This window comes from Mytilus trossulus, chromosome 10 (genome assembly GCF_036588685.1).
Source record: "Mytilus trossulus isolate FHL-02 chromosome 10, PNRI_Mtr1.1.1.hap1, whole genome shotgun sequence".
In the NCBI taxonomy this organism is placed as follows: domain Eukaryota; kingdom Metazoa; phylum Mollusca; class Bivalvia; order Mytilida; family Mytilidae; genus Mytilus; species Mytilus trossulus.
In genome coordinates this window covers 6,833,746-6,859,829 of record NC_086382.1, presented here as the reverse complement: position 1 = coordinate 6,859,829, position 26,084 = coordinate 6,833,746, and the positions used below count along the sequence as shown (strand labels likewise).

Below are 26,084 nucleotides of genomic sequence, written 5' to 3'. Positions count from 1 at the left end.
CTTATCAAAATAGTTACAGGCTTCAACCAGTTGCAGGTTTATCAAATGGTAAAAGAAATACTGATTTCTGATTACTAGTATTAAGTCTGGTCACACATTTTCTTTCACGATCAAAATAATACGTTGCCTGATCTTTCACGATCAAGTTTGATGGAAATTCAACAAATTCAAGGTTTTCAAAAACAAATTAACGCTTTTAAGGGAAGAACATACTTTAATTTTACTGTACTATCAGATACACCAAAGAACAAATTTCAAATATATCATGATATTCTGAAATATGACCATTATAGGTACAAAAAAGCGTGTTATTTGTAATTAATTTCATAGACACGCATTGCGCCTTTTGTGTTTTTTCAAAAATTACTTCATATTTTCTTTATCTTCTTTCACAGTTATGTTGAGGAAGTTAAACTATTTTGACAGACACACATATTTTTTTGTTCGGATTTTTTCCGCGTTTTGAAAATTAATCGATTTTTTTCAAAGATTCTGAACTAGAATGTACATTAAATGTCTTGCACGATCCGTTGCCAGAACTTTCACGATCGTCTCTCAATACTTGACCGCCGTTAGATATTCTTTCACGATCATTTCTCTCGATAAACCGAATGACATCCGTGTATATGAAACTTAGCACAAAGCATTTGACTCACTTTTTAGATTAAAAAGGTGTGAATGACTTTCTCTTGATAGGTGTCTCATTGTCAATCATACCACAAAAAAATACAATAGGTCAGTCTCAATGGGTTGATTGTAATATTTGTGACTTGATTTTACTGACAAATAACTAAGCTCCTACAAACAGTTCCGTAAACACATGAGCAATTTTCTGTCACGTTGAAAGTTTCAGGGATCTAGGTTAAAAACTAATTGATTACAAATAAAATGCTGCGCCCAGCGTAGTATTATATGACCTCAGAGGTCGAACCCTATACAATTGAGGTAAGTTTGGACACAATATTCAAGCTTGGTGCTAGTTTAATTTTGGACCTTTCAAACCTTAATATGGACAAATTTGAAAACCGTGCCCAAAATCAATCAGAGTGGTTGTAAGCAGAGTTACGGACTTGATTTTATGTTGAAAGTCGTAAAGATAAAGGTATTAATAATAGTTACATATAAACTTAACATTTCTAAAGATCGGAGAATAAGTTTAAGGTCAGATAAATCGTGTCAGACAGACATATCCACCTAACATATTTTTTTAAACACCAAATATAGCTGACCTATTGCTTTAATGGTAAATGAAAAAACAGACCAAAATAAATATACTTAACAATGACCAATGACCCAGGACAAATGAGGACAAAGTCAGATGAAACCTGCCAGACTGACATGTAACCACCACAATTATTCAATACACTGCATATAGTTGAATTACTGCTTGTAGTATAACTATTTGAGAAATGGACCCAATTATGCAACTTTAACCTTGATCACTGATCCATGAAATGAGATCAAGGTCGTCAGATGAACCCTGACGGTCTGACAGACCTGTAGACGTTGCAAGTATAATATATACTATTACTCAAAGCAAGTGAGAAATTCACAAGTAGTCACTGAACCATGAAATGAGGTAAAGGACAATGGAAACTTCGTAACATGAAGTTATCTGCAAACAAGATATGAAGCATCCAGATTTTTGTTTTATCTTTGAGTGTATCTGAGTAGATGCCATGCCTTGCTGCATATTGTAACCTTGTTATCTATCAGGTTAATAAAATGCTTCGCTGAGCACAGCCTTATACGACTGCAGAGGTCGAACACTGAACAGTTGGGGCAAATGTGGAAACGATATTCAAGCTTAATACTGTCTGAGTTTGGATTGTGATCAAATTTTTGACATAATATAGGTTTCTGACACAAAATAAATTGTGGTCAAAGATCTTACAAATCTATTGTGCAATACTGTGCAGTTGAAGATTTCTTCTGAAACTTTGCAAAAATTTAAAAAAATAATAATCCCTTAAAAAAATGGAAAAAAATCCCCCCTTCCAACTTTAAGCCCCCCTTCCCTTTTGGAACAATAACCCCAAAACTCAATCACAGCCTTTCCTTTGTAGGATGGAACCTTGTAGTACGATTTCAGATCTATACACTTAAACACAAGTTATTGTCTGGAAACTAGAAAAATGTTTATTTCTGGCCCTTTTTTGGCCCCTTATTCATACATGTTTGGAACAATTAAACCCAAACTCAATCCCAGCCTTCCTTTGTTTTATGGAACCTTGTGGTACATTGTCAGAGAGATGCATACACTTACACACAATAGAAACTAGAAAAATGCCTGTTTGTGGCCCTTAATTTCTTATCTGTTGGCCCCATACCGGTAACCCCTAAAATATATCCCAACCTTCTACTTGTGGTATTTCACATTGTGGTACAATTTCAGAGCAATCTAAATACTTATAACAAGTTTTAATCCTGAAACTAGAAAAATGCTTGTTTATGGCCCTTTTTTTTTTAAACAGTTGGGACCATCATCCCCAAAATCAATCCCAACCTTTCTTTTGTGGTATTGAACCTTCTAAAAAGATTTCATAGAGATCCATTCACTTAAAGTAAAGTTATTGTCCGGAAACCAATGTGTCTTCATACGAAGACAACGCAGACGACGACAACAGCATATCATTATACAATCCCAAAATTTTGCGGCCTTATAAAAATCAAGCTTGGTGTGTGATTTTTGTATAAAGCAGGGTTCATCTTCATATCACATTAACATGGTCCCATCCAGAATGTGCATTTTATTTTCAATTGGATGTTAAAAACAAATGTATTGTCCATCATCATCTTTACTGTCAGAGGATGAATTAAAGCTGACAAATTACCAGTAAATTGATGTTTGCTGAAAACTATTTGTTGACCTCTAGATGTCTTTTGTTTGTACTAATGAGTGAGTTGCTGTCTCATTGACATATACCCCCCCCCCCCCCCCCCCCCCCCCCTTTTTTCCCCCCTTTTATATATACTGCGTAAGTATTACCAAATTATGTGTTTTATAAGAATAAAATATTAATGGAGTTAAATACGGATATTCTAATAGTGTATCACACATTCTGTTGGTAGCATCTTAAAACAGGAAAATTTTGAGACCATGTTTGTATCTGTAACACCAATAAATTGGTGTGTCTTGCAACTTTACAGATAAGTATGTTTTTCATTTTATACAAATCAAACTAAGTTATCAACAGAGAATAGGAAACTGTCTTTTTTATTCAGTATTTAACAATACAATATAAAAAAACTGATTAATATAAAACATAACATATAACAGTTTTGCTGATTTGAAACTCTGAGCTCTTAGTCTTAAATTATCTTAATTATACACCGTATATTGCTGTCAACAGGAAATACAATAATTACACTTATCATTCAATTTTTATTATGACAGAATTTCATATTAAGAGAGAATGGTGTCACCTTTCACAGTATAACACAACAGTATCTGGTACAATTAACTGATGAAACAATAAAACCAAATAAAATTAAAAAAGACTTTATGACATTTGTAAACAGCAATATCTGGTGTATTGGAAATATTATTCCAGTCTTGAAACATAAAAACCATGCACACAAACAAAAACAAACAGTCACATCTAAAAAAAGCCTTCATATAAACTTAAAATAGTTATTCAAAGTACAGCTTTACTCTTAAATGTAGAAATTGAAACAAGTTTTGTCAGTTTGAAAATAATGATTTGTAAAAGAGTGAGAGGTTACATCAATCAGGGAACTTTTAAAAGAAAACAGATGATTTGAATTGAAGACCAAAATGATAAATTTCAGAGATTTGACAAGGGAGATAATTCATTTAAATTTTACTAAGGGAAATAACTCAGTCAGGCTCATCTCTTCTCTCATTGTTCTGAACAAAAGGAAGGAAATACATGGCGACATTGACAAGGGAGATAACTTGTCGCACTTTGCTTAAGGAAATAATCCAGTTAAAATGATCATTCTCTCTATCACACATACACTGTCACTAAATCACACTAGATATCACATCTTCAGTTCATCATTTTTCTACTTTTGCTGCTTGTGCTGCTAATGATCTTCTATGGCTGAAATATATGTGCAAGAATTAGTAAAAATATCAAAATATCATAACAAAAAAATAAAAAATTCTGTTCAGCATCTTTGTCTAGTTCTTTTGCAAGGATTATGTTCATATCGCATTTACCACAGTCTCTTCCTGAATAATCATTTAACCATGGATGAAAAATGATAAAATAAATGGTTTAAAAGACTCCTTTACAAAAACAGGATCATATTACTTAACAATGATTACCCTTCCCCTAAAGAACAAAATGGAGACCTTCTACTGATTGAATATTTTGATAAATTGTTTCATGTTGATAACATGTCTGTAAATTTAATGTATATTACTTGCTTTATTATATTATTCTGATTAATTCATGGAAGAAAACTTGATTATGTTGAAATCACTATACAATATATACAACACACAATTTGTTAGTTTCTAATACCTCTATAGGTTGTAAGGCAGTTATGTAATAAATCATTGGTATCCATGCGTTTTATTACACAACGTTAATAATTATCTTAAAGAGAAAAAAAAGATGTACTCACAAAATTAAATGAAAGTGTTTTATCTCAAAATTAACAACTTCCTAATGAAATGATTGCACTGAACACAAACGATCTTGAAAACCTATAATTAGTGGCATTAAAAGCCTCTATCACTCATCTAAATCTATGCCAAATGTTTACAATGTAAACTCTCCAACCCTATTGGTCATATTTAGCATCCATAATTTTGGAAGTAAAATATCTGTTAGTAGCAAAACATAAAGCCATTTCCCTATTACGGCAAGCTAAAGGTGTGCAAGCTTTTTAAATAAGCAATCTGTAAATATTGAAAACTAAAACAAATCAAAATAGTATACAACATATCCTAGTAGTCTTCAAATCAATTACTTTAACAAAAACAAAAAGTAAATCTAAATTGATCTGACAGAAAGTTGGTCAATATACTTGTTTGAATTCTATATTAAAAGTAAATAATTTATAACTGTCTATATTTTTCTTAAGTTCTAGTTTATAGTACGGGCCATATTTCCTACTTGACTGCTGAGGCTGGTGTTTTTTTTGACAAATTGACTGATTTTTATGAATTAAGAATATTTTTATATTTTTTATAAAACTATTAAAAGCCTAAAATAAAATTCAGAATTTAAACTTTATAACAAAAAATTCTTGTATTCTGCTTAAGAATAACTAACTTTTGTTAGTTAAATGCAGTAAAAAGAGGACTCTATCTTGACCCTTTACATAAAGATGTATACAGCATACACAAAATAAAATTGAAAATATTGAAAAAAAGATAAATTTAAAAACTCCTTTGGACATGCTATATTCAGTGCAATCTGATTAAAATAAAGATCCTTTGTCCATGCTTTGCTTACAAGGTTCTGACAACACTAGGATCCTGGGTTCCCACTTCTCTTACCAGTATATGAAAACACTGTTCAAGTAATTATAAACAACTAGCCAATGAAATTCCTACTTTCAAATATTTGAAGGTGTCTGTCATTAGGACAAAACCAGAGAATTCCGAAAGGTCTTTCAAACAGAAAGTAGAATTGTGCATTTTCAGATCCTTGTTAGCAATGCATGGATAATAGATCTGTATCTTATCAGATTGTATTCAGTGTGCTCCCAAACTTACTTGATAATTCTAGATAATTGATAGAGGCCTGTCGCCCCTACAAATATATTTACTGTGAAGAGATTCCAGTTCTTAGGTATAATAACTGTCGAGTATCGGGCCCAAACGATACCTGTAGGGAATAAAATGGAAAGGGTGAATTAAATCCTGGTCACTTCTTCATTCTGAAATAACTAGCATCTAAAACCTTATCTAATCCAACAACAAGCTGTAAGATGTCCCTGTAAATAATTACTGTAAAATATTCTTACCAAAACAGAGTCAGTGGTGTTGAAATACGAGGGTTTGAAAATAAAAAGGAGAGAGTGAAAAAATAAATATAATTGGTTTGGTCTACTTCTTCAAGTTGTGAATGAAATTTTATCCATTATTTTACACCTTTTTTGGGGTATTTTGCAAGGCTTTATTTGTTTTTACGAAACATTAACACTAAGACAGTTTTCAAAAAGATAAGATGAATATAAAGTTTGTTTTGTGTCGCTTTAATTAAATATACAAGCAAATGGCAAAGAAAATGCAGTTTTAGACTACAGGGCTTACAAAAAATATTTGAGCCAGCTGGACATTTTTTTGTGTCTTATCCTGATTTCAATCCCTTAAGACTTAGTAACAAAAGGCAGATCATCTAATGAACAAATGATGAATGACATTAAACAGTGTCATTTGGATTAGACAAATTTTGTGTCTGGTTATATATATGTGGTTCTAGTGCATAGTAAGATAGCCCTGAAAAACTTACTTATGAATTCTATACAACTGAACGAATCCAGTACAACCAACAAATACATTACACAGACTGAGAGCCCAAATTCTTGGTGTAATAATCAAACACCATCGTGCCCATATAAAACCTTAAATAACAATAAAATTATTGCTCAGTCAGCAAAAAAGAGTTCTCAAAAATAAGCACTATAAATACAGGTATATAAGCATTATAAGAGACATGCTTATAAACGTGCTTAAGCTAATACAAAAATTTATGAATCATTCATTTTTTTCACAATCTAAAGCAATATGGGTAATTATTCAAAATGTTTGTCAAAATGCTTTGATTGGCTCACAATTTTTAGTTTATCACATAATCAACCATAACATTAGCCTCAGTTTAGTTTAGGAACCCCCAAAAATTACCCATAATCCTTTACATTCTGTACTAGTAACTTAAACAGGAACATAATACCTATTTCTATGTTTTATTTGTCAAGCTGAGCTGTTTGGATTAGATAAGATTAATGGTATCTGGTTATTTATGTGGTGCTCCTGCAACAAGGCAAAAGATTCATCAATGTACAAGACTTACTTGAAAATTCTGCCCATCTGAAACAGTCCTGTACACCCAACAAATATGTTACACACAAAGTATGGCCATATTCGTGGAAGTATTATCAATGACCATCTTGCCCATATAAAACCTTTAATAAAAATATTGTTCAAAACAGCCAGGGTTTTATACCATATATACAGAAGAATTATCAAAGACCATCTTGCACATATAAAACCTTTAATAAAAATATTGTTCAAAACAGCCAGGGTTTATACCATATATACAGAAGTATTATCAATGACCATCTTGCCCATATAAAACCTTCAATAAAAATATTGTTCAAAACAGCCAGGGTTTTATACCATATATACAGAAGAATTATCAATGACCATCTTGCTTAAAGAAAACCTTTGATAAAAATATTGTTCATGCTAGCAGGGTTAAACACAAAGTGCAGTCATTTTAAAGAATAATCATTAATGTCCATAACCAAACTACAAATATATTCTCCCTTCTTTAAAAATATAACCTACAAAAATGGTCAAAGTCCTAATATTACTCCACAAAAATTGTCCAATCAACATACACCAGTCAACTTCATATGATAATCATAAATCTCACAAAGAATGAAAGCTTAACATTTTCATCTATGGTTTAAAAGAGTAGCACCACAAGGTATCATTTAGATATATTGTAATAAATTTTAAAAAAATAATACTTTTAATTATTAAACCTTTCAGGCAAAAAGTCTCAAAAAGCAACAAAATGAACAAAGTTCCATAACTCATGCCAAAATTGGTCAAATCTAAATGGCAGTAATGTATTCTGAACTTACATCACACACAGATAAGCAATCCTTCCAAGTATAAAGTTTTCAGCTTTAAATAGTGTGTGCAAAGGATTATTATGGTGGTAACCAACACCATTACTCAAATTTATTTCAATTTGTTTCGTTTAATTTTCATAAAATTTAACAAGTTTACTTTGACTCTTTCACAAAAATATAAAAGTGAGAAAAAAAACTTCAACCACACACTTAATCAGAAAAATTTCATTGGATATGTATATATCGTCGCTGTTATGCAAAAACCTCGTATCTCAATTTTTTGCGGAAATCTTTTTATCGATTATTAAGAATTAAATATGTATGTTCCACTGAATGCGAAAATATCTGATCTTCTAACCAATCATTAACCCGAATTCTGACAAGTGACGAAAAAAGTGTAGTCGGATTGGTGAGACATTTTGTTGTGCGAAAATATCATATCTCAAAAGAAAAAAAAGATGGCACTAGCAGCTGAGATTATAACAGGTACAGTTTTGTCAATTTTTTGTCTAATATATTATGTATAGCTTAGAAATAATGAAAAGCTTTGAAAATACAATATAGGTGCAGAAATTTTTGCTCGCCTTGGTAATTGATTGGTTAGAAGATACGATATTTTTGCATACATTGGAACATAAATATTTAATTCTAAATAATCGATAAAAAAAAATCAGTTTTTATTGCCTGGTGTAAAATTATGAAAACCTTAGATACGAGGTTTTTGCATAACAGCGACGATATATATATACATACGAACGAGTCTAAATTGACCCTAAGTTCAAACCTATGACTGCGTTGGATAAAAACCGCAGTTTTTATACGTGTGCATGTCAAACAAATTCCGTTGTAGAAGGGTCTAAAAACAGCACAAACAACATTTTCCAAAAGACCAAAAGAGTGAAAAAGTATATTTAAACAAAACGCATTTGACTAACAGGTCGAACAACTGATGTTCTTTAACCCTGCTGACTGCCATTGGCGATTGCCAAATAAATTTGATCACAAGATGTAACAAAATGGATCCTAATATAAATTTAATATGTCACAGAAAAAAAAAAATGTTAACTTGTGGACAGGCTGTTGTGCCACAAACATTCGGTGTCAATATTTCTTTAGTACACCATATCCGGATTTCGACAATAAATGTCTCTTCAGTGATGTTAGGGATCGAAACGGTATTTGGAAGGCCATATAAAAAGTACCCTCATTTTTAGATTAACTCTTGAATTTTAAGAGTCAATATATAGGATGAACAGATCATATAAACCGGAGGGAAAATATGATACATGCCCAAACAAAAAATATAAACGAGTCTAAATTGAAAACTACGTTCAAACCTATGACTGCGTTGGATAAAAACCGCAGTTTTTATACGTGTGCATGTCAAACAAATTTCGTTGTAGAAGGGTCTAAAAACAGCACAAACAACATTTTCCAAAAGACCAAAAGAGTGAAAAAGTATATTTAAACAAAACGCATTTGAGTAACAGGTCGAACAACTGATGTTCTTTAACCCTGCTGACTGCCATTGGCGATTGCCAAATAAAATTGATCACAAGATAACAAAATGGATCCTAATATAAATTTAATACGTCACAGAAAAAAAAATGTTAACTTGTGGACAGGATGTTGTGCCACAAACATTCGGTGTCAATATTTCTTTAGTACACCATATCCGGATTTCGACAATAAATGTCTCTTCAGTGATGTATATAGCAGTTTGACAAACTTTAATTTTGATCTTTGAGAAGCTTATTACTGCTTTAACAAAAGAATGTGATTAAACGTTTAGCTGATGCTTACAGAGTTATCTCCCTGTAGTGTTAAGTTCCACTTTAATCAGAAGGACAAAAAAAGGTAAAATTCAAATAAAACTGTCAAAATTGATCATATTCTTATATCAATAGTCATGTCAACTTAATTAGCAGATAAATAATTCTACCCAGCACAACAGCTTTTGGGAAAGTTTCAGAACAGGAGCATCCACAAGGCCACATTGTGCTAAAAAATTATCAAAATCCCATAAATTGAGCATAGATTACCAATAACAAAAAACATTTATACCCCATTTTCTTGGAATTTGTCAACATTTATCTTCTTTGTCAATTTATTCTTTTCCCCCATTTTCCTTAATGTACTTTAAAACTATTGACGGTCTTAAAAAAATATACTGATATCTACATATAGTTGATTGATTTATTAAGTGTTGGTGTTTTAATGCCACCTTTGAACGCCCTTTTTGGCTACTTCATGGAGGCCAGTTTTTATTTGTGTAGGAAGCCAGAGTGCCCAGAGAAAACCACCAACATTGAAAGGAGAACTGGCAATTTAAGTCAATTAAGATTGGAGTCAAGTTCACCCGCACAGGCTCTTTATAAAATGATGGAATCTACACTTTACCAACAGTGAGTGTTAACCTCAAATGTTCTTTTACCTGTTGCTGCTAAGGCTGTTGACTGTGGTGGACTAAGTTTCTCAGCAGGGCGGGCAATGTCTGCAATACCGGCAATAACTAAACCCTACAAAATATACATCAAAATATACACTAGGTCTTTCAGCAGAGCTGCAATGTCAGCAATACTGGCAATAACTAAAACCTATAAAATATACATTAAAACATACACTAAGTCTCTAGGCAGGCAGGCAATGTCAGCAATACCGGCAATAACTAAACCCTACAAAATATACATCAAAAGATACACTAAGTTTCTCAGCAGGCGTGCAATGTCAGTAATACGGGCAATAACTAAACCCTACAAAATACACATCAAAATATACACTAAGTCTCTCAGCAGGCGGGCAATGTCAGTAATACGGGCAATAACAAAACCCTACAATATACACATCAAAATAACCACTAAGTCTCTCAGCAGGGCGGCCAATGTCAGCAATACGGGCAATAACTAAACCCTACAAAATATACATCAAAATATACACTAGGTCTCTCAGCAGGGGGCGGGCAATGTCAGCAATACTGGCAATAACTAAACCCTACAATATATACATCAAAATATACACTAAGTATCTCAGCAGGGAGGGCAATGTCAGCAATACTGGCAATAACTAAACCCTACAATATATACATCAAAATATACACTAAGACTCTCAGCAGGGAGGGCAATGTCAGCAATACCGGCAATAACTAAACCTTACAATATATACATCAAAATATACACTAAGTCTCTCAGCAGGCGGGCAATGTCAGTAATACGGGCAATAACAAAACCCTACAAAATAAACATCAAAATATACACTAAGTCTCTCAGCAGGGCAGGCAATGTCAGCAATACGGGCAATAACTAAACCCTACAAAATATACATCAAAATATACACTAGGTCTCTCAGCAGGGGGCGGGCAATGTCAGCAATACTGGCAATAACTAAACCCTACAATATATACATCAAAATATACACTAAGTCTCTCAGCAGGGAGGGCAATGTCAGCAATACCGGCAATAACTAAACCTTACAAAATATACATCAAAATATACACTAAGTCTCTCAGCAGGGAGGGCAATGTCAGCAATACTGGCAATAACTAAACCCTACAATATATACATCAAAATATACACTAAGTCTCTCAGCAGGGAGGGCAATGTCAGCAATACTGGCAATAACAAAACCCTACAATATATACATCAAAATATACACTAAGTCTCTCAGCAGGGAGGGCAATGTCAGCAATACTGGCAATAACTAAACCCTACAAAATATACATCAAAATATACACTAAGTCTCTCAGCAGGGAGGGCAATGTCAGCAATACTGGCAATAACTAAACCCTACATTATATACATCAAAATATACACTTAGTCTCTCAGTAGGGCAGGCAATGTCAGCAATACCGGCAATAACTAAACCTTACAATATATACATCAAAATATACACTTAGTCTCACAGCAGGGAGGGCAATGTCTGCAATACTGGCAATAACTAAACCCTACAATATATACATCAAAATATACACTAAGTCTCTCAGCAGGCGGGCAATGTCAGTAATACGGGCAATAACAAAACCCTACAAAATAAACATCAAAATATACACTAAGTCTCTCAGCAGGGCAGGCAATGTCAGCAATATGGGCAATAACTAAACCCTACAAAATATACATCAAAATATACACTAGGTCTCTCAGCAGGGGGCGGGCAATGTCAGCAATACTGGCAATAACTAAACCCTACAATATATACATCAAAATATACACTAAGTCTCTCAGCAGGGAGGGCAATGTCAGCAATACCGGCAATAACTAAACCTTACAAAATATACATCAAAATATACACTAAGTCTCTCAGCAGGGAGGGCAATGTCAGCAATACTGGCAATAACTAAACCCTACAATATATACATCAAAATATACACTAAGTCTCTCAGCAGGGAGGGCAATGTCAGCAATACTGGCAATAACTAAACCCTACAATATATACATCAAAATATACACTAAGTCTCTCAGCAGGGAGGGCAATGTCAGCAATACTGGCAATAACTAAACCCTACAAAATATACATCAAAATATACACTAAGTCTCTCAGCAGGGAGGGCAATGTCAGCAATACTGGCAATAACTAAACCCTACAATATATACATCAAAATATACACTTAGTCTCTCAGTAGGGCAGGCAATGTCAGCAATACCGGCAATAACTAAACCTTACAATATATACATCAAAATATACACTTAGTCTCACAGCAGGGAGGGCAATGTCTGCAATACTGGCAATAACTAAACCCTACAATATATACATCAAAATATACACTAAGTCTCTCAGCAGGGAGGGCAATGTCAGCAATACTGGCAATAACTAAACCCTACAATATATACATCAAAATATACACTTAGTCTCTCAGTAGGGCAGGCAATGTCAGCAATACCGGCAATAACTAAACCTTACAATATATACATCAAAATATACACTTAGTCTCTCAGCAGGGAGGGCAATGTCTGCAATACTGGCAATAACTAAACCCTACAATATATACATCAAAATATACACTAAGTCTCTCAGCAGGGAGGGCAATGTCAGCAATACTGGCAATAATTAAACCCTACAATATATACATCAAAATATACACTTAGTCTCTCAGCAGGGAGGGCAATGTCTGCAATACTAGCAATAACTAAACCCTACAATATATACATCAAAATATACACTAAGTCTCTCAGCAGGGAGGGCAATGTCTGCAATACTGGCAATAACTAAACCCTACAAAATATACATCAAAATATACACTTAGTCTCTCAGCAGGGAGGGTAGTGTCAGCAATACTGGCAATAACTTAACCCTACAATATATACATCAAAATATACACTAAGTCTCTCAGCAGGGAGGGCAATGTCAGCAATACTGGCAATAACTAAACCCTACAATATATACATCAAAATATACACTAAGTCTCTCAGTAGGGCAGGGAATGTCTGCAATACCTGCAATAACTATACCCTACAAAATATACATCAAAATATACACTAAGTCTCTCAGCAGGGCAGGCAATGTCAGCAATACGGGCAATAACTAAACCTTACAAAATATACATCAAAATATACACTAAGTCTCTCAGCAGGGAGGGCAATGTTAGCAATATCTACAATAACTAAACCCTACAAAATATACATCAAAATATACACTAAGTCTCTCAGCAGGGAGGGTAATGTCAGCAATACCGGCAATAACTAAACCTTACAATATATACATCAAAATATACACTAAGTCTCTCAGCAGGGAGGGCAATGTCAGCAATACTGGCAATAACTAAACCCTACAAAATATACATCAAAATATACACTAAGTCTCTCAGTAGGGCAGGGAATGTCTGCAATACCTGCAATAACTATACCCTACAAAATATACATCAAAATATACACTAAGTCTCTCAGCAGGGCAGGCAATGTCAGCAATACTGGCAATAACTAAACCTTACAAAATATACATCAAAATATACACTTAGTCTCTCAGCAGGGAGGGCAATGTTAGCAATATCTACAATAACTAAACCCTACAAAATATACATCAAAATATACACTAAGTCTCTCAGCAGGGAGGGTAATGTCAGCAATACCGGCAATAACTAAACCTTACAATATATACATCAAAATATACACTAAGTCTCTCAGCAGGGAGGGCAATGTCAGCAATACTGGCAATAACTAAACCCTACAAAATATACATCAAAATATACACTAAGTCTCTCAGTAGGGCAGGGAATGTCTGCAATACCTGCAATAACTATACCCTACAAAATATACATCAAAATATACACTAAGTCTCTCAGCAGGGCAGGCAATGTCAGCAATACTGGCAATAACTAAACCTTACAAAATATACATCAAAATATACACTAAGTCTCTCAGTAGGGCAGGGAATGTCTGCAATACCTGCAATAACTAAACCCTACAAAATATACATCAAAATATACACTAAGTCTCTCAGCAGGGCAGGCAATGTCAGCAATACGGGCAATAACTAAACCCTACAAAATATACATCAAAATATACACTTAGTCTCTCAGCAGGGAGGGTAGTGTCAGCAATACTGGCAATAACTAAACCCTACAAAATATACATCAAAATATACACTAAGTCTCTCAGTAGGGCAGGGAATGTATGCAATACCTGCAATAACTAAACCCTACAATATATACATCAAAATATACACTAAGTTTCTCAGCAGGCGGGCAATGTCAGCAATACTGGCAATAACTAAACCCTACAATATATACATCAAAATATACACTAAGTCTCTCAGTAGGGAGGGCAATGTCAGCAATACTGGCAATTACTAAACCCTACAAAATATACATCAATCTATACACTAAGTCTCACAGCAGGGAGGGCAATGTCTGCAATACTGGCAATAACTAAACCCTACAATATATACATCAAAATATACACTAAGTTTCTCAGCAGGCGGGCAATGTCAGCAATACTGGCAATAACTAAACCCTACAATATATACATCAAAATATACACTAAGTCTCTCAGTAGGGAGGGCAATGTCAGCAATACTGGCAATAACTAAACCCTACAAAATATACATCAATCTATACACTAAGTCTCTCAGCAGGGCAGGCAATGTCAGCAATACTGGCAATAACTAAACCCTACAAAATATACATCAAAATATACACTAGGTCTCTCAGCAGGGGGCGGGCAATGTCAGCAATACTGGCAATAACTAAACCCTACAATATATATACATCAAAATATACACTAAGTCTCTCAGCAGGGCAGGCAATGTCAGCAATACGGGCAATAACTAAACCCTACAAAATATACATCAATCTATACACTAAGTCTCTCAGCAGGGCAGGCAATGTCAGCAATACGGGCAATAACTAAACCCTACAAAATATACATCAAAATATACACTTAGTCTCTCAGCAGGGAGGGTAGTGTCAGCAATACTGGCAATAACTAAACCCTACAAAATATACATCAAAATATACACTAAGTCTCTCAGTAGGGCAGGGAATGTCTGCAATACCTGCAATAACTAAACCCTACAATATATACATCAAAATATACACTAAGTCTCTCAGTAGGGAGGGCAATGTCAGCAATACTGGCAATAACTAAACCCTACAAAATATACATCAATCTATACACTAAGTCTCTCAGCAGGGCAGGCAATGTCAGCAATACTGGCAATAACTAAACCCTACAAAATATACATCAAAATATACACTAGGTCTCTCAGCAGGGGGCGGGCAATGTCAGCAATACTGGCAATAACTAAACCCTACAATATATACATCAAAATATACACTAAGTCTCTCAGCAGGGCAGGCAATGTCAGCAATACGGGCAATAACTAAACCCTACAAAATATACATCAATCTATACACTAAGTCTCTCAGCAGGGCAGGCAATGTCAGCAATACGGGCAATAACTAAACCCTACAAAATATACATCAAAATATACACTTAGTCTCTCAGCAGGGAGGGTAGTGTCAGCAATACTGGCAATAACTAAAACCTACAAAATATACATCAAAATATACACTAAGTCTCTCAGTAGGGCAGGGAATGTCAGCAATACCTGCAATAACTAAACCCTACAATATATACATCAAAATATACACTAAGTCTCTCAGTAGGGAGGGTAATGTCAGCAATACCGGCAATAACTAAACCTTACAAAATATACATCAAAATATACACTAAGTCTCTCAGCAGGGAGGGCAATGTCAGCAATACTGGCAATAACTAAACCCTACAAAATATACATCAAAATATACACTAAGTCTCTCAGTAGGGCAGGGAATGTCTGCAATACCTGCAATAACTAAACCCTACAATATATACATCAAAATATACACTAAGTCTCTCAGCAGGCTGGCAATGTCAGCAATACTGGCAATAACTAAACCCTACAATATATACATCAAAATATACACTTAGTCTCTCAGCAGGGCAGGCAGTGTCAGCAATACTGGCAATAACTAAACCCTACAATATATACATCAAAATATACACTAAGTCTCTCAGCAGGGAGGGCAATGTCAGCAATACTGGCAATAACTAAACCCTACAATATATACATCAAAATATACACTTAGTCTCTCAGCAGGGAGGGCAATGTCTGCAATACTGGCAATAACTAAACCCTACAAAATATACATCAAAATATACACTTAGTCTCTCAGCAGGGAGGGTAGTGTCAGCAATACCGGCAATAACTAAACCCTACAAAATATACATCAAAATATACACTAAGTCTCTCAGCAGGGCAGGCAATGTCAGCAATACCGGCAATAACTAAACCCTACAAAATATACATCAAAACATACACCAAGTCTCTCAGGAGGGAGGGCAATGTCAGCAATACTGGCAATAACTAAACCCTACAAAATATACATCAAAATATACACTAAGTCTCTCAGGAGGGAGGGCAATGTCAGCAATACTGGCAATAACTAAACCCTACAATATATACATCAAAATATACACTAAGTCTCTCAGCAGGGAGGGCAATGTCAGCAATACTGGCAATAACTAAACCCTACAAAATATACATCAAAATATACACTAAGTCTCTCAGTAGGGCAGGGAATGTCTGCAATACCTGCAATAACTAAACCCTACAATATATACATCAAAATATACACTAAGTCTCTCAGTAGGGAGGGCAATGTCAGCAATACTGGCAATAACTAAACCCTACAATATATACATCAAAATATACACTAAGTCTCTCAGTAGGGAGGGCAATGTCAGCAATACTGGCAATAACTAAACCCTACAATATATACATCAAAATATACACTAAGTCTCTCAGTAGGGAGGGCAATGTCAGCAATACTGGCAATAACTAAACCCTACAATATATACATCAAAATATACACTAAGTCTCTCAGTAGGGAGGGCAATGTCAGCAATACTGGCAATAACTAAACCCTACAATATATACATCAAAATATACACTAAGTCTCTCAGCAGGGAGGGCAATGTCAGCAATACTGGCAATAACTAAACCCTACAATATATACATCAAAATATACACTAAGTCTCTCAGTAGGGAGGGCAATGTCAGCAATACTGGCAATAACTAAACCCTACAATATATACATCAAAATATACACTAAGTCTCTCAGCAGGGCAGGCAATGTCAGCAATACTGGCAAAAACTAAACCCTACAAAATATACATCAAAATATACACTTAGTCTCTCAGCAGGTCGGGCAATGTCAGCAATACCAGCAATAACTAAACCCTACAAAATATACATCAAAAGATAGATAAAGTTCTCAGCTGGGGGAGCAGGAGTTGTCTGTAATACCAGCAATAACTAAACCCTACAAAATATACATCAAAAGATAGATAAAGTTCTCAGCTGGGTGAGCAGGAGTTTCCGTAATACCAGCAATAACTAAACCCTACAAAATATACATCAAAATATACACTAAGTCTCTCAGCAGGGGGGCAATGTCAGCAATACCGGCAATAACTAAACCTTATAAAATATACATCAAAAGATCAATAAATTTCTCAGCCAGGGGAGCAGGAAATGTCTGTAATACCAGCAATATCTTACCATACAATTCAAAAGATAAAGATTACTTCATATATATTTCTAAATAACACCATTTTTATAGATATTTTTTAAAACACAAGTTTGAAGTTGTTTTAGCATGAATAACTAAACTCATCAAAGAAACTATTATTAACTGTGTATGCTAGACACCTGTTTTGCTCTAGCTGTGTTTTAATGTTTACTTGGTTATTTTTATCTGTGTTTGTTTTCTTATTAGATCAGTCAACTTACCCATTTAAAAGATGGAGCCCAGAAAAATATGGTCTTGGGACCTAAAAAAACAACAAAAAAGGTTATGCATGGTACTGTAATCTTTCATCATGTTTATATTTTACGTTACAATCATGACAATATATATGTTACAGACATTTTCTAAATTTAGGCATTTTGTAAAATGACTGAAATTTTGAAGCAAAATTCAACAAATTTCCTGTTCAGTTTCAGGCAATTTGCAGAAGAAGGATATCATTGACAAAAGTGAATAAAAACACAATATCTTGCAATGAAAATAACTAATAGAATTATTTATTTTTCAAAACCCATCTGGGAAGGTTTGTTTGTCATATGATATATATTCTTTTTAGGTTTTAGTTAAAACTACGTAAAGTACGAACTGACTTTATTTTTTAATTCAGATACCAGTAGTGAATTTATGATTTTTTGTCAAAATGGCAGGACAAATTGTTCTGTCAATAGAACAAAATTCACAATAGATTTTTTATACATTCTAGATTCAAAACAGTCATGACAGTAAAGCGAAACATTTGTTGACAAAAAGATTTTTTTAAATTGACCGATTGCTATTTCTTTGCTTTCAGTTGCAAATATACTCATTGGCACTCACACCACATCTTCCTATATCTATGTCATGCATTTTTAAGACGTGAACAATTTGGTTATAATTTGCATAGGATATTTCTGTAGGGATTCTACCCGGATAGGGTCAGAAATTTAGACTGCTGCTTGCAATTTTAAGTGAAGGTATTTTGGATAGGGATAGAAAATTTCACCTGCAGATCACCCATAAAAAAAATAAAAAATGTGCGGAAAGTGTTGCATTTAAATAAAATATGGCAATATATTTAAAGTTTCCCGTCAGAAAAAATGAGAATTTTAAATTCTTACATCCACATCTAAACAAACTCCCCTCTACAATAAGGGTTTTTCCATACAAAGCTGTATTTAGTTTTAAAGTAAGTATATGGTTGGCAGTGTCATTGGATACATTTTTCAATCAAGATAGTCTATTGCAAATATTGGCTAAGTTCAAATTTATGTGGTCCAGTAACTGAAGTGGATTTTTTTTTGGGTAAAACAGAACATTTTTTTTTTAAATTGAATATAAATTGCAACTCCATAAGGGCTCTATTGACAATTTTTGTCATATTGTCTTATTTGTAGATTGTAATTTTCTGAACGTTAATGCTGTTTACAGTTTATCTCTATAGGCTGTATGATAATATGAAAGATAATAACCAAAACTGCAAAAAAAAATCCTTAAAACTGCATTCAAAAGAAAAATGACAGTGCTTTGACAGGACAAGTTCTCCTGCAAAAGAAGCATCTCCTGTCATGAGCAGATCTGCTTCAGTCAGTGAAAAGCTAAAAGCCAAAAGATACAAGTAAAACTAATCTCAATATAATGTACTTTGAATTTTGGAACCTATGAAAAAGAAGATATGCATGTGTGACGTGTGTGCTTATTGCGAACCACAATGATGTCGAAAGTTAAGGGTTTTTCAGTAAAGATAATGAAACAGCAAAATATATTATGATTCAGGTTTCTCAAACTTAGGTTGAAGTGCTAAAACCAGATTTTACATTGTATAAAATATCAGGACAAATATTGTGTAACAGTTTAGTCATCCAAACATTTTGAGAAATGATAAATAATTGTAGAGTTTTTTGGTATAATTCAGTAAAATTCATTCTTAAACTCTTTTTTAATTCAATAATTATGATAATCATAAATAAAACTGCTCGGATGTTCAAAGCTTTCAATTGTTTTGTATTTTAACATTTCATTCTTTAAAACAATTAACACCATTTTGTAAAATGCCTAGAAAAATTAGACTGAATCTTGCAGGCATTTTACAAAATGCTTAAATTTGGAAAATGCCTGTAACATATACAATCTCTAGGTGTGCACGCTTACCGTATTCGGCCGTGTATAGTACGCATTTATGTATAGTCCGCACCCCCTTTACATCCCCTTAAAATCGAGAAAAAAAGTTTTGTAAAAAAAAAAAAAAAAAAAAAATTATTGTAAAAGTCTAGTTCACTGTAAAAATACATTGAAAGAGACCTATAATTCTCCATGTATTTTATAAAAAAAAATAATAAAGTTTTATTTATTTCATAAAAAATTGAAATGGTAGAACTTTTCATCAGGTAATTAATATTTAATAATTTTATATAAGTAGTTATTAATCAAAAGATTCATTTTAAAATCAACATTTGTCTAAGTATTTCCAAGCTGATATATAATATAACAGAAATAATTTGAATATTATGGAACAAAAGAAAAAAGAGATCAAACATTTATCTAAATTAATTAGCAGTAATCAAAATTTTAAAACTATTTAATCTTATATAATCTTTTCCTTTATCATGTTGTTTTATTGCCTGGGATTATAATATTTAACACCTGTCAAAACTTGACATCATTATTTAATTGCTACACACCCATACTTAATCCTTAATTACCTCTCTTGATTACCTATGCAGGATGTCACACCTTTACTTTTAATAATCAATTTTGAAAAGAAAAGTTAAAAAATCAATTTTGAAAAGAAAAGTTAAAAAAGAATAAAAAAATAAGAATAAAATGTTGTATATACAATAAACGTCTCCAATATACATTGTTAATGCAGAAAAAATGAAATTTAAAAAAAAAAAATTTTTTTTTTTTTAATAAATTTCGAAAATCGTCTATAGTTGTGTATAGTCCGCACCCCTTGTACAAACTACATATTTAATGAAAAAAAGTGCGGACTATACATGCCCAAATACGGTAGTAGCACAACTTTTTTTACCCTTGAAACTGGAAGTTGAGGTTATAAGTTACTATCTATGCTTATAAGATAGAGACTTTCTGAGAGAAAAAAACTGACTTGAAACTTGGTAAAATCTTTAATCTGTTGAAAAGTGATTTTTCTTTTAACATGTTTAAAGACAAATTGAATTCCAGTATTTAGATATAGGAAGATGTGGTAGTGCAAATGAAACAACTCTCCTTCCAAGTTAAAATAGCAAGTGTGGATGAGTATTTTATACATCCAAACACCACAATTGGCTGATAACAGTATAATGAAAATATTGTTCCAGGATGAATAATTCAGCATGCTCAGCAAAGATGTAAATTTTTTGATAGATTGAGAAAAAATCGTAAAGTAAAATGTTTAAATTACAAATCACAGTCATGCAGTTAACTTGTACGGAATATCATTAAGAAATTTCTGAATATAAATAAATAGAAAACCATTAAAGCTGAAACAATACAAGACTGTTAAAAAAGAATCCTTCTGGCTTATACAAATGTACATGTAATTGGATGTGACAATATACTGTTTTAACATGTTTAATTAAGTCCATATGTACTCAAGTTCCAGGAAATATTACACTCCAACATTCAAGAGAAGATGATAACTGATTTAAACAAAGTGAGTATCAGGGAGGGGGCAGACCTTTATTGGGACTCTGCAATTGGGTGTTTAAGCTCAGGATTTCAGATAGATCCTTTTAGGATCAGGTAATTCTTTTTTTGAAGTTCGGGATGTCGGGATTTGAATTTTAAAATTAGGGACCTAAGGATTTCATGTTTTTAAGCCCAGGATTTCGGGATAAGGACCCCTCCGACCCCCCTACTTTAATTTAATCCAATTATTTGGCGCCTACCGCTACAATGTATAACTTTATCTTGCACATGCACACTGTCGCTATATACAGAACAATGATTACCTTACCTACAAAATAATAAAATGTTACTTGTACATTTTGTGTATTTTGAGAGAATACATAATTTGGTGTGTCTCAATTATTAATTGTTTGATACTAAGTCGACCTTCCAATTTTGAGTCTTCACAGAAAAAAGTGCATGCGTCTTAAAGGCTAGACATTTTTCTCATTCATACCAGCTGGGTGATTCCAAAAAGGGGCAAGTTTAGCTGGGACAAATTTGTCTGCTACTGATATAATTCCCCTGTATATTGCACTCATATTTGTTCTGCCCTTCGACTTGTTACATGGGAAACAACTCTGCTTCACAATTTGCACTAAAGTGTTAATTCAATATTCTAACATGACGTCCTTCAAACGCTTTGAGTACACACCCGTGGTAAAATATGAATATATTTCATGGGCTGTTCCCATTGTACCCCCACGTCATATGTTTTTTAATGAATGAGCGACTCGACGTCATAGAACAATGACGTCAGAATATAAGCAATTTACGGGAAAATACACGCTTGTGAAACGGAAAATCATCACAACAAGGAAACGTTAACAAATGATGCTAAAATGAGTTATATTAGCCGTTTTTGTATACATATGAGACATATAAGTACAATAATAATTAGATTAATCTAAAATTATCTAAATATGTTATTATAAATAGTTTAAGCATCATCATTTATTCAGTTTGCTCCGTTATTTTACGTCAATTTAATAGTGCGTTTATATATTGGAACGGCAAATAATGCCATCACCTAGAGCGCTTCGATCCAAAATAATTGCCGTATTTGTCCTATTAGAATCGAAATAATTCATGGGGGCTTGAATATATCTAGATTTTACCACGGGTTGTCCCTTTATGCCGATATTTTACCCCTCGCTATCGCTCAGGGTAAAATATTTGTCATAAAGGGCCAACCCGTGGTAAAATCACGATATATTCAAGCCCCCATGAATTATTTCTTAATTTTTCTTTTTATATGATTATGTTGATTTAAAATTGATAAAAGTCAAGTTGGTCTATTTCAAACTGCATTTTTTTTTCTTTTTTCTTAAATGGGATTACAAATACTGTTCTAATAACTTTAAACTAATTTTGTCTTCAAAGGTGTGTTTGACTTTTCAGTTTCACCATATCATGAATAATAAGAATAAGAATATATTCCAAATTACAGGGCCCATAATGAGATTATAAATCAATTACAATGATAGAAGTAATTAAGTCAACAGTAATACATTACAATATAAAAGATATATTATGTAGCCAGGTCAGCAAGTAGGGCATTAGGTTTTACTTATTGTTAAATGTAAAGCACATGGTGGTTTTCAGCACAATATCTACACAAAGCTATTTGATACGATGGTTTGGTCAGTCATAAATTATGGCTCGTCAATTTGGGGCACGAGAGATTTCTCATGCATCACTGCAGTACAGAATCGTGCCACGCGTTTCTACATGGGTGTGGGTAAATATACCCCAAACGATGCTGTGTCAGGTGACATGGGCTGGAAACCACCATGTGTTAAACAGTGGACAAATATTTTTAGACACTGGTCCAAATGTACAAAAATGGACAATAATAGAATTAATTATAAAGTTTTTAAATGGTCAGTGATGAAAGGTAGTTGTAAATTAAAGAATTGGTGCTACAAAGTTATTGAGATGTTGAAATCATTTGATTTTGAAAGATATTGTAAAATAAATGAACATTTTCTTGATAGTTATAGTATATCTCAATTAGAAGAGAAAATGTTTGATAAATATAAAAAAGACTGGTGTACCAGAATTTTTTCATATAGTACCGGTTGTAAATTGAGAACATATAAACTTTTTAAACATACTTATAACACTGAGCAATATTTGCTACAAAAAATGCCACAGCGCCATCGTAGTGCTTTTTCAAAGTTTAGATGTGGTGTAGCACCATTAAAAATTGAAACTGGTCGATATGAAAGAAAAAATCTAGACGAAAGAGTCTGTTTTAACTGCAATATTTTAGAGGATGAAAAACATGTACTTTTAAATTGTCCCTTGTATGAAGATCTAAGACATGCTCTTTTTGTTGATATATTGTGTCATAATGATATGTTTTTAAACTTGTCTGATGAAGAAAAATTTATATATATGTTTAAAAATACCAATATTTGTAATATTGTTGCCAAAACCTGCAATAACATTTTAACAAGGAGAAACAGTATTTTATATCGTTAACTACTGTATTTGTAGTATTTTATAAAATGAATAAGTATTATTTGTATTTTAATAGTCTCTCGTAATTCTTTTAAGAATGGCACATACATGTATTTAATTGTTTCAACTATGTTTACTGTATAATTAATTTTATAATTGTATCTTGTTTTAATCATGTTGTATGTGGTGAGACTTGAATAAACTATTGAATCTGAAAAAAAAAATCTATATCATTAATTTATATAAAAATAAACCCCAGTCAGAATCAGAGCCCAAACATATAAATCAAAATATTAGAGTACAAAACGCATTGATATTCAACAACAGAATCAAAACATGTTCTTCTTGAGTCAAAAGAATAACCAATAAAATAACTATTTTTTCCATAATAGTAAAGTTTTCTTGTGTCAACATCCATAAACATTTGGAAGACTCATCTAAATTATTTAAATTCTGACAAGTGCTAGAAATATACTGAAAGATAGATATAGAAATTTAGACAGTAGCGCTCAGATCTATTAATACGATTTTTTGAATATCTGGCAGTTTCAATTCTTTATGGGTGAGCACTGATTCTAAATTTACATATGGACTGCTTTTTTTTTAAACTAGTTACTAGTATCTAAATATTTTTCTTTTTCATTTTTAAATGAAAAATAAGTGTCCAGTTTGCCAATGTCAGTGTTCATTGTTATTCCAAAATTTAAGAAAACTGTCACACAGTTTATTTTAATAAAACTTACACAATGAATGTATCAAGTTTTTGATTAAAATTAGGTAATTGAATCTCTTATAAATTCTATACTGAAAACCATCATGGGAATTGACTTTAGAAAACTGTAACTGTTTTTTATAAATATAGGCATCATATGGTTATCCTTCTTGCAGCCCTTCTAGTCTATGACAATATTTATCGATAAAATAACCGTAAAATAAATAGAAAATCTACCAAGTTCTGACAGTATTAACACCAAGAATGTATTTCATAATTTTATTATGTGACCCCTCAGAAGTATCCTGGGAAAAACCCTTTTCTTTTAGCTGTATTTGGCAAAACTTTTGGGAATTTTTGGTACTCAATAATCTTCAACTTTGTACTTTATTTGGCCTTTTAAATATTTTTTGATTTGAGCGTCACTGATGAGTCTTTTGTAGACGAAACGCGCGGCTGGCGCATGTATAACATTTTAAATCCTGGTTCTGTATCTATCATGAGTTTATTCTAAAATCTATTAATTTTTTTCTTGCATGCATCTGAATCAGTAGTAAACATTCCCCAAATTTTATAACCATACAAAAGTTACCATAGATACTGACTATACAAATATAAAAACGAAAAGATAACAAGGTGGACATAAAACGAAAATATTTAACAGAGTACAAAAGTGAGATATCTCGCATTCTTTACTAACCATTGATATTATGTTGACAGTGCCGGATCCAGAAATTTTCATAAGTGGGGGCCCACTGGCTGCCTAAGAGGGGCCCCGATCTCGTCACGCTTCAGTGATTCTTATGTAAGCAACCAAATTTTTTTCTCAAAAAGGGGGGGGGGGGGGGGGGGGGGGCTGCCCCCTAAATCCGCCTTTAGTTGATAGTCATAAATATAAAGCTTTACTATAACTATCACATAAACTTACAATTATTCAATACACTTCATATAGTTGACCTATTGCTTAACGGTCCGTGTAACACTTATCAATTCAAAGTTTTAAAAAGTTTTGAAATTTTAGATTTTTGGAATTTTGATCAAAGTTTTAAAATATCAAAATTTCAAATTGTGTTAAAGTTTTGAAATTTTGATATTTTAACCAAGTTATTAAAATATCAAAATTCTAAATATCGTTTATAAATTTGATAGTTTAGAAATTTGACCAAACTTTTAAAATACTAAACCTAACGCGCAATTTTGATTATTTCACTTTTTGAAAGTTTGATTTTTTAAATGTTTGCTTAAAATATCAAATAGAAAAGGGGCAATAAGAGGGATACCTGAAAAAGCGAAACGAAATAAAAGCGGAACGAAACGAAACAATATGAATTAAAAACATACTGATACTTAAAAGTTTATGTATGAACTGAAACGGACAGTTGAAAGCGGTGAAAAATTGGATGACAAAATTAA

General features: G+C 32.9%; 1 protein-coding gene across 3 annotated transcripts; it reads right to left on the bottom strand.

Moving 5' to 3' along the window:
- Positions 1-3,183: 3,183 nt before the first annotated feature.
- Positions 3,184-22,103, bottom strand: LOC134686788 (uncharacterized). 3 transcript variants are annotated; one of them, XR_010101659.1, is made up of 6 exons: positions 21,951-22,103; positions 18,049-18,089; positions 10,220-10,304; positions 6,996-7,107; positions 5,696-5,807; positions 3,184-4,067 (listed from the first exon to the last, which is right to left on the bottom strand). XR_010101659.1 is itself a non-coding variant. In XM_063546558.1 (5 exons), exons 1-5 carry the CDS (start codon positions 22,033-22,035, stop codon positions 4,022-4,024), a joined length of 369 nt encoding a protein of 122 aa, XP_063402628.1. In that variant the 5' UTR covers positions 22,036-22,103; the 3' UTR covers positions 3,184-4,021. The 3 variants fall into 3 exon arrangements, 2 of the variants coding, with proteins under 2 accessions (XP_063402628.1, XP_063402627.1); XM_063546558.1 differs by lacking the exon at positions 5,696-5,807; XM_063546557.1 differs by lacking the exon at positions 6,996-7,107.
- Between the last annotated feature and the right edge of the window lie 3,981 nt (positions 22,104-26,084).